The following is a 10,901-nucleotide window of genomic DNA, read 5'->3' as shown; positions in this document are numbered from 1 at the left end:
GAAGAGGGTGGGAGGAGGTGGCGGAGGAGAAGGGGGGAGGCGGAGGAGGAGGACGGGGAGGTGGAGGGGGAGGTGGAGGGGGAGGACGGGGAGGTGGAGGGGAGGAGGGGGGGGGAGGTGGGGGATGAGGAGGAGGAGGAAGGAGGACGGGGAGGTGGGGGATGGGGAGGAGGAGGAAGGAGGACGGGGAGGTGGGGGAAGAGGGTGGGAGGAGGTGGCGGAGGAGGAGGGGGGAGGCGGAGGAGGAGGACGGGGAGGTGGAGGGGGAGGACGGGGAGGTGGAGGGGAGGAGGGGGGGAGGTGGGGGATGGGGAGGAGGAGGAAGGGGGGTGTACTGAGAAAATTTCAAGGGCAATATGGTAATTACACTAAAGGTTAGTTTGGGTATTTTTTTTTTGGTTTTTGGGGGGTGTCCTGAGCAATAGGGGGGGTTTTACCCCAATGTTTTCAATTATATGCTGAAGTTTGGCTTTTCTGAAACTATAAAAATAAATTACTACATGGAGGTGGGTTTCAGTAGCTTTCATGCATTCCATGGATTATGACAAGCGGAGAATGGGCTATTTATCCCTTCTAATTGATTGCTTGCATTTATCCCATTGCACGTGTAACCCGTTGTTCTGATAAAGTGATGTAATTTCTATATCTATATTGTCAAGGGAACTTTCGGTCTCGGTATTATCCATCCACACAAGGAGATCACTATCCCCTGGACTTCATGAGATATCCGACAATCATGCTCAATTCCTCATCTCTGTGCTCAGCCATCATACGCCTCTGCTCCAAGAACCACCAGCATGCGTGACATGGATTTGATCATGTCTATTTCAGCAAAGTTGGTTGGATGATAAGTTACTGGTACAAAGCTTGCTTGTTTGCATGTAACACAATAACCCAAATTTGGAATTACCGAAAAGCCCTTAAAATTACATCTTTAAGGTTTAAAGTCTCAAAGAAAAGAAGAGTTCTATGCAAATGGTCAGATTTTGGTGGGGGGGTGTTCCTAGATTCACAATATTAACATCAACTCCATTAAAAAAACATATCTGCTGTAAGAATGTTAGACACCGAACGCTGATAAATTCATTCACAAATTTAAAGCTCAATAGACTTATATGCATGTTCTCACTTACAGAGTTTTACAGCATGAACAAATGAATCCATCTGATGGGAAAAACAAGAAAAAGAGAGGCAAACATAGACCAAATGGAACAACAATAAGCCATTAAAATAGTAGACTATCATCAGCTTGGAAAACAGACTGTACTGCAAGACACTACACCACTTTACTATTATTTTTTTTTTGTCCCATAATGTAGAAGTTGCCTGAGTATGAAAGAATAAGTTGCATAAATATAAGAATAGTACCTTACCAATAGATGTTAGCTAAGCAATGACGCTGACTATTGGTTTTGGCAAATGGAATAACTGGGCGATATTGTTTTTGGCATTTTGTTAAAAAAAAAAAAAACTCCTTTAATTGGATTAAGACAAACTCTTACGACCAAAGTGATACTTGAATTACATAGAAGACTTTATGTGGACATGTAAATAACTACTCTTGACGTATCTGATTCATAAATCACAAATCAGATGAGATTTTAGCGAAACAGATGGCAAATTTTGGCATCAGCAGCAATAAGCACATTCACATATTTCAAAATAACTCGTATATACACCAAAACTGAAGACGTTGACAATGACATGGCATAGCAACTTACAATTCTATCAGACTGTTGTGTTAACAATCCATTACCGTCTTCAAAGACCCAAGCCCAGTCTTCTAATGAGAAATCTGTAAACTAGCTGAAGGAGAAAGAGCTCTCAGATCAGCGGTGCTTTGGGGGTGCAAGATGCCGCTCTGAGCTGAAGCCTGGTAATGCTCAACTCCATATTTCGTTTGACCATATCTCGCAGTAGCTTTTTTGCTGTCTCTGGAGCTTTGACAGGACCATCAACCCGAGTAGCAATGTCATAAACAATAGTCTCCAAGTCTTTTGACACCACTCTCTTCGGCCGGGAGTCATCCCTGAGCATATCCAAAAGTTCACGGGCTCTTGCCTGGGCTTTATTTGTGCCCTCCACAGTTAACAATAAAAGCCCAGGAATTGCCCCTTCTTTTAGGATAAGTTCCCTGTATTTCGCTCGACAATTCCTGCACAAGGAAAACAGCACCCCGACTGCATATTCTGTGCTAAGCAGAGAACCTTCTTCAATGGTCTCTACCAGAGTCAGAATCCCTTCATCAAATTCTGAAATCGAGGTCCATCCTTCTTCAGTTTTCGAGATGATTTCAAGGAGGGCAGCAGCTTTTTCAGCAAACTTGGAGTATTTCTTGGAATCTTTTAAGAGGATCAGAAGAGGCTTGACTGCTTCCACAGGAAGAGTAAGATTCGGACTCTCCTTGCAAGTGGAGAGATTATACAAGGCAGTGACTGCATCAACCTTTCCTTGGATACTTCCAGAAATGAGTATCTGAACAAGAAGGGGCACTGCACCAGAAGAAGTAATGGTTCGTTTGTTAGATGGTGAGGCTGAGAGCGTCAGAACTGCTGCAGTAGCTAACTCTCTCAGGCTGCCGATCTCAGATCTCAAGAGCTCTATGAGATGGGGCACAGCGCCACTCTTCACTATCTCATCCTTATTTCTGACAAAGAAAATTGGGCGGACGAAATTTTAGTAAGATGAAGTATTCCATCAAAAAGTAAAGTCAATCGCCATGCTCTTTATGGACACACCCATATGAAGTACCAACGTAGATGGAGATATTAATTATTTAACATGGCTCTAAAATTAAATTATTCTACAAAATTTATAATTCCAATTTATAAGACCATAATAAATGATAACCTGCTGAGATATCATAGTCTTCTGATTACAATTAGCAGCTACCGCTATAACAATTCTTATAATAACAAAATAGTAATAACAATAGTTTAAGTAATAAGAGTAACAGTAACTGTAGTTATACTTATTGTAAAAGTAAATAATAAACAAATTATGGGTGAACAAAGTCTGCCCAGCATATAGTATTCCATCCAGACACAAAGTTCCCACAAGAAAACAGATTACGGGACAAATCGGGAAGAAAGATCCACTATGTGTACCCTAGTTATTATTATTGACCTAACTGCACGAAATCTTTCGGTAACTAGATTCTAATGACATGCATTGACACATCCATACAAAACAGTATAATGGAATATTGATGCCCAGAAAGAATCCAGAACCATAATAATTCTTCAACATACTCCAACCAAAAAGGCATTAAAACCAGATTGAATCAATTATAATTTTTACTTATCATTTGTATATCAATAGTGAAAGTAAAAACATAATGATTTTTTGACAGGTGGAGTTCACAACCTACAATTAAATTTCAAAGTAAAGGTTAGCAAGCAGATATATACATAAAGTATCAAAGTACTAATGCATACAGATATCTGGAAATAACAGAACATCCATAAAAAAACAAAAGTAGTGAATCCCACACCAGAAAGAGGTAGATTAGAGTGACAGCACAGAGGCAGCACCAACCTTAGGGGGGAGGGAAGGAAGGCGGATATAACCCTACACCTCAAAATTAATCCCAGTGAAATGAAGACTACATAAATGAGCCAGAATGACAGTGCAAGTTAATTTTTACACTGCTAGGAGTCATCTAAGATTTTCCCAGTATGCCACATGCATATAATACTCTTAAAGCCTTCTGGGGGTTTCTGTTAATGAGGGCATCAACATGAGGGGGGAAAAAAAGCATTTCCTGGAGCATTTGACTGGTTTATCTGGTGGCGGGCAGTGCATGGTGGGGGCTCCAGGTGGGGGCTTCCAAAACAAAATGACCCCCCAAACAGACACCATATGCATACAGTCATTTGTTTTACTAGGTAAACCAAAATAAATATTGAAGGCCTTGTTTTTTTGTTTGGGATATGAGAGATTATTGAAGATGTCATAGGATATTAGAGTTACCTTATGAGAGATTATTGAAGATGTCATAGGATATTTGAGTTACCTTATGGGTGCTAGTTTTATGCGCACGAAAGGTTCCATATGCTATGTGACACAAGGGGCTTACTGCAACACATTGGAAATTGGTGCAATATATAGGTGGTGGTTGACTGCTGAGTTGCCAAGGCAACATTATGTTGGCTTATTTTTGGTGCACTAGCAGGTGCCTCAGAATTTCCTAGAATATATACTATTTTTTGGTGGATATCCAGCTGACAACCCCAGATCTAGTTTGAATAATTTCCTCAGAAAATGGTGTCATAATTTTCTTTCCGTATCTGATTTATTTCAATTCGAGAGTGACTTTTTTCTTAATGAGTACCTTCTGGGATTCATTAAGAGTAACAGGAAATGATTTAGACATTCGAAAAATCCTCAAAAACAGGAAATGAAATGCAAAATGTGGCTATCCAGCTGATTTCACTCACACCAACTGAGTGGGGTGACTTTTTTGGGGTTCTTTTCTGGGGTTCTAAAGCATACCTTCTGACGGTCTTCCTTAATTTAGATTTTAGAATATCATAGGATAATATGATAAGCTACATAACAACTGCAACCAGATTGCTAAACCTCTATTAGATAATATACATCAAAAGCAAAAGCTTTTCATTTATGTCAAAGATCCCATAAGCAAAACCTCTATTTATGTATGATGGATAATACATACTTCAATAAGAACATAGACAACGAATCTTTGCTCAGGATTCAGGCACTGGGGAAGCATGCATCACACTCACGCCTTTTGTTATATGCAATAAGGACAACTAATCATGGAAGTGTTGAGTGGTAAAGGGGTACCACACAGGAAAAGAGTTGGACTGTTGAATGGCTTTTGGCATCCAAATCTCTTTATGTTAGGATAACTTTTAGTACCTAAATGACTTTCTAGTGGCCGATCTTAACAAGCCATGTCATGAACGTAAATAATGGCACTATCTTGACATATGCCATGGCCATTTGATATAATTATCAAGGTCTTTCTATATTTTTATCTTCATTATTTTGTTAGATGTCCTGCATGATAAGTTGTCTGCCTCTATATCTTATAGATCAGAGAGGATGGCTGTTCGAAAGGAAGAAAAAATTGAACAATAAATTAAAATGATGATCCAGTCTCTCTCTATCTCTCTCATTCCTTTTTTTACCTCTGTATCTTCTCCATCTACTTCTATTCTTTCTTCTTTCATCTTCTCATCTTTTATTTGTTGCTCCATATGTCACATCATATCTGATTTTCTTTGTTTTAATATCTGAGATTGCTCTTTGCAAATAAACAGCCCTAGAACCTTCAATATACATACACCCAAATGTACAACCGAATCTTAGCCTAATATTCTTTCACTAAACCCAGCAAACCCTTCTTTTACACATTAATCTTCAACTTTTTATTGACTTTGCTCAAGAACACACGTATCTGATATCTTGAGGAAACGGTGTCATCTATCATAACAGGCCATTTACCCTCTCCTGAACTGCACTTCCAACATCCAGAAAACTTACTTTGCTAAAATCTTCGGTATTCTACAATCTCTTAATAAATTATTTTTAATTAATTTCCAAGTATGCTGATGTCATATGCTAGACCTGTCTTTGCCATTAAACCGTAACATATAGTTGGCCAGAATCTTGTGATCCCACCCTAAGGATGACATCAATATCCAAAAGCGAGCACTTTTAATTCTTTCTAAATTCTAAAGGCATCATCTTCCGCTCAGTGAAGAACAAAATTGAACCTGAAGAACTTATGGGAAAACAAAGACGGAAAATAAATAAAGCCTGCTCCAATGGTTTGTCAAAATTAACATACTTTAACAGAATTAAGCAAAACTCACGCAAATAAAAGAAAAAGGGGGACCACTTTCAGGTTCTAAATTCAACACTTCACCTATTACCACGAATTCATCCTCTGCTTCAGTTAGCAGATTCTTTCTTAATATCAGGAGCTTGGAAACAAAAAAAAACTAATTTAATAAAGAACAGAAAGGAACTACAAAATCTATGGAAGAAAAGCAAAATCAATGGGGAAGAATTTTTAAAAATTAAAAAAAAAAAAAGAAAACAACAAACCCTATACCAACATAATCAGCCAAAACTCATCAAGAAAGAAGGGAAGAATTACTTCCAACAAGAACCAATAATCCTATGGATGAAAGAGGGAGAGGAATATGAAAAGAAGCCAAGGAACAGTCACCGTTCGTTGCGGACGGCGAGATTGAGCAGGGCGAGGAGGGCGGACTCCCGGGCCTCGGGGTCCGGAGATGGAAGCATGGAGACGAGGGGCTGGACCACGGCTGGGACGGCGAAGGCGGAACGAGCCTTCGCCGAGGCCCGGGCCAGCTTCCGGATGTCCCGCGCCGCCTGGACTCGGGCCGCCACGTCGCCGTCGGCAAGCCTCCGGGCGAGCTCCTGGACCTGGGCCTGCTTCTTGCCCTCCCTAGCTTGCTCCTCCCCGCTAGGGTTAGGGTTCGAATTGGAGCCAGGGCTAGGGTTCTGGCACATCCTCTCTCCCCCCTTCCCTCGAGTTCGCGGGAGCAAAGGCAGAGCGGAGGGGAGAAAAAGGGTAAGGATGGACGTCCTTTTTTTTTTTTCCCCCTAATTCCCTCTGGCCGGAATTTGGGGGATCCGATCAGGCGTCGGGGACACAGGCCATGTGTCGTGGAAACACTTGCACTCTATGCTGTTTGCTATTGCGTATGGGGCTGGGGTGTTAAGATGCTGATCTTTTCATGTGATGGTAAATGGATATATCGTTCCTGATTCTCCCATCACATCTGGTTGATCAATTTGTCTGTAGAAAGGAATTATCTTTGGTCGGCCCCATTTGGATTAAGTTTCTTATTATTTGTTGATGTCCATTAGGTAAATTGGATGTGATGGGGATATGAATATAGACATAAACGTCATAAATATAGATTTAAATTAGATAATTAAATTTTGTGACAATAAAAACGGCCATATCATAAAATAAAAGATAAGTTGAAACGGCGAAATGTTAATATAATTATTTATTTTTTAAAATTTATAAATATGATATAAAATTTAATAAAACTATAAATAGAATTAGATGTTTGGATATAGATAAAAATAGTTATTTATATATACTTATACCTATTTTTGATATGTGTATGAATAAAAATATTAATTAGATGTTCGAATTTATATTTTTACCTTGATTTATAATTTTATTTGGATAGAAAATAAATTAGTTGGAGGATTTTAGTTACCAAGTATTATATAGTATAGAGACATTGCGTGTCAACATCGCTTTGAGGGATAGAAATTACAAAAAACATTCAGTCTTATTCAGTGATCATACCAAGGGTGGTGTTTTAGCTCCTACCTCCGGGACATTTGTTGATTCCTAGATTATGTTGAGATAGGAGGTAAAAGCACCAATCCTCATTTGACACGTTAGATGGTGTCACAATGCCCGATATGTGATACCCATACAGAAGATGTATGATGTTTGGAAGGCACTTCCTATGACAAGATTCACCACCAGCCAATGATAATTTCTTGCTGCAACGGATCTAGGTGAAAGCTTTTATTTTATTTTTTTTCCCCTTCAGCATTTTGGATTAAATATTCCACAATCTTTATCACAGATCTAGGTGGAAGCCAATTACAAGAGCTTATTAAACGGATTCTTCTTACATAGCTTGATAACCAAATCCTATGGCTGGATGTTGGGACCAGTTATTTAACCTAATCGACTACAGTTGATGTCCTTGGCCAAATAGCAGCCACGTACAATGTGCCAAGCTTTGGATGGATTTTTGTCTAATAAAGATCAGTTTGCAGATCCAACCAGCAACATCACCATTCATCCTTATCTAGGGATGCGGCCGCAACCTTGACTTTTTACTTGTGTGTAAGTTTTCCTTGGTAACGAAAACCTCTCCAAAATTTTGGTCAATAAGAGTATCATGCATACAAAATAGAGAACATAAATCAAGCAGGATTTGTTCCATGAAAAGTTGGTTAGCTGATAAAAGACTCTGTACAACTAGATTATGCAAATGTTATTCTATGTTATGCGCCTGAGATCCCAACTTCTTCGAAACCTAAGATATCACCACTAAAATTAATTTATACTAAAATTCAAATTTAACCGTCCTCGATAGAAGTTGATCAAAATACTGTAGGTGTTTAACATCAATAAAAGAAAAGATAAAATTATATTATTATCCAAATTTTTAACAAAAATCCAATTACAAAAGCATAGCTTATCACACCCCATACTGTATTTTCCACATATGAAGTAACTAAATACAAACCGAGACAATGTCGATGCCACTATCATAATCACCAAATTCAAAAAGATAACATCAAAATATTAAGTACATTTCCTCTCATAAGTCCGCCAAATCTATCGCTGGTCTGAAAAATTTGTATTTTAAATGAAGCTAGAAGCTCCATAAATGATCTTCTAACATAATCAAAGCACTAAAGATTCCACAAAAACAAATGACTTTAAAATGAAGAACATGATTAAATTATAAATAAAATGCCCGATGAAAATCCATTAAAAACGTTTTGTTATGAAATTTTAATACAAGGGAGGGAGTCCCAATCAATCTTTTCTAGGATTCCAACTCAGGCCACACAATAAAGATTTTCTCAGAGGAATCTCAATCAATCTTTTCTAGGATTCCAACCCAGGCCACGCAATAAAGATTTTCTCAGTTGAGGGCTTAGCTCCTCCGATTTTTTAAGACTAGGTCATTACCCATTTCTACAGAAGAGATGTATTTTGTACCGCCCGGAGGTCACATAGAGGAACCCGGAGCAAGTTGAACGAAAGCTCTACCCACAGCTACAACTACCGGTGACTCAAAAGTTCTTAAATTCTAAAAGTGCTACTAGGGTGTAAGCCCGAAAAGTAAGCCCCAAAAGTCTTTAGTACTTAAATAGGGCAAGCGGCACTCAAACAAAATCAAAGGTGCGACCATCTCTTTTTCTCCTATTTCTGCATTTCATTCTCTATCTGGCTTCCCTCATGAAAAAAATAAGAGACATTGATTCCAAGTAACTACAAAAAGGACGACTCTTTCTCAGATCTCCTTTCGAAGGAAAGATTCAAAGTCAAGTCTAGAAAAAGTCTAAATAATGTACACAAAATCACAAGTCAAATACTTGGTCGTAATCAACCATCAAAACATAATTTATATTTCAAAAATCCATATATTTCATGTAGTTTCATATTTTCTTACAAAATTTCTGTTATACCTCGAGGCCACAAATCCTTGCAGTAGACAAGGTTATATAAAACCCTCCTCAGCAAATTAAATGAGGCTGCATAATCATTGCCGGTGAATTGGTGGACCAGATCAGGCCACACAAAATCTTCGAGGTTCATATATATTGGTTAGCCAAAGGTCCACATAAATCCTTATCCAAAATTGAATGTCAATGGGGCCACATATACCATCCAGCCAAGTGTTCAAAGAACTCCTCACTGATAATTCAAATAGAATTGAAAACCATTTGACACCAAGGAGTCCAAGGATATCCCCATTGATAATTCACATGGAGTTGAAGTACCACTTAGCAACAGGGATCCAAAGAAATCTTCATCCATAATTCATCTGGCCAAGGGTCCACATTTGATTTAGAATTATGTCTCGGTTTTCAAATTTAACAAAAATGCATAAATGCTATATTAAAATGGTTGCAACAAAAATCACAAACACAGAAGAAGGTTCAGATATGCGTAAAATATTAAGTGTGAATAAATGCCTGAAGATTCAAAATTATTATTTCAAAAACCCATGGCTTGTAATCCTTATGTAGAGACTAGATTAAATCTAATAATTTCCAAAGGTGAGTCTTCAGATTATATAGGGCCCACTTCACTAGGCCAGTAACCCCACACCTTCGTAAGCCAAGTACAAGCAGGGCCCACAAAGTAAATCATATACTTGCACCGATCAAGAAGGTCCAATAAATAGGTGACCCAATAGGTAGGCTAAAACAGGGATACACACACAAGCTTATTTACATATAATATAATTGAAGTAAATATCACTTACGAAATTGCATGTAAATAAGAAAAAAGTCCATATTTGAATTCAATAAAAATACTAAGTTTCATTTCATCAAGAATAAGTTGATTTGCCAACATTAATTCATAACCTTGATTTTCGACTCCCAGTCAATATTTTCAACTTCCAAATGCCCATTTCATAATTTATACTATACTAAACATTACCAAATTCTAAAAGTCCAGTTTACATATTGATCTCCAAAACATATCACCTGATATGATACTTAACAGCACTCAGCATTTCCACGGACTGGTTTATTTTAATATTATTTCATACATTTACATTCATATGTATTTTTCAAAACATAGGTTCTGTTGTTACACTACGAACAAAAACATTCAAGAAAGCCTTGCGAACGCTCATCCAGTATATCTTGCAGCTTATTTGATGACAGTTCAGCATGTTCATTTTGATTGCCAGAGAAAACAGGAAAATTTCTGTTCTTGAAGATTTATATCAAGTCAGCAGTCTTAGAAATCAGGCAAATAGCAGGCTAAAAATTTCGAAAAAAAAATGTACAGAGAAAAGACAGCAATTAGGATCCGAACTAGCTACTCAACAGTAGTGCATTATAGAAGAATGAAAAGACAGAAACGTTAAATAGATTAAAAAGAAAAAGGAATAGCTGACCAACAAGAATTAGAAAGTCATTTTCTCTAAAAGGAAAAACGAATTTCATTTTGCAATAATTGTTATTAGTACAATAGAGATAATGTTTTGCATGATAAAATAAAGAGATTAGGACGGTCAAGCCCCCAAATGAACCAGATAAACCTGTGGCACGATGTAAATAGATCCACCGATTCGCCTATGCGATGTGGCAAATCTACCTAGAAATAAACC

The 10,901-nt window shown here is 38.0% G+C and overlaps 1 protein-coding gene across 1 annotated transcript; it reads right to left on the bottom strand.

The window, feature by feature from the left end:
* Positions 1–1,599: 1,599 nt before the first annotated feature.
* Positions 1,600–6,606, bottom strand: LOC103702374 (U-box domain-containing protein 14). The gene is made up of 2 exons (XM_039127943.1): positions 6,203–6,606; positions 1,600–2,647 (listed from the first exon to the last, which is right to left on the bottom strand). The coding sequence occupies exons 1-2, from the start codon at positions 6,508–6,510 to the stop codon at positions 1,825–1,827; spliced, it is 1,131 nt and encodes a 376-aa protein (XP_038983871.1). The 5' UTR covers positions 6,511–6,606; the 3' UTR covers positions 1,600–1,824.
* Between the last annotated feature and the right edge of the window lie 4,295 nt (positions 6,607–10,901).

Source organism: Phoenix dactylifera, chromosome 7 (assembly GCF_009389715.1).
Source record: "Phoenix dactylifera cultivar Barhee BC4 chromosome 7, palm_55x_up_171113_PBpolish2nd_filt_p, whole genome shotgun sequence".
NCBI classification, from domain to species: Eukaryota; Viridiplantae; Streptophyta; class Magnoliopsida; order Arecales; family Arecaceae; genus Phoenix; species Phoenix dactylifera.
This window is presented reverse-complemented; position numbering and strand designations above follow the sequence as displayed.

Excerpts from the sequence above, each read along its gene's own strand:
- LOC103702374 (XM_039127943.1), bottom strand. The coding sequence starts at position 6,510 with ATGTGCCAGAACCCTAGCCCTGGCTCCAATTCGAACCCTAACCCTAGC. Across the intron at positions 2,648-6,202 it reads CTCGCCGTCCGCAACGAACG|AAATAAGGATGAGATAGTGA; the intron begins GTGACTGTTCCT and ends TTTCTTTGTCAG.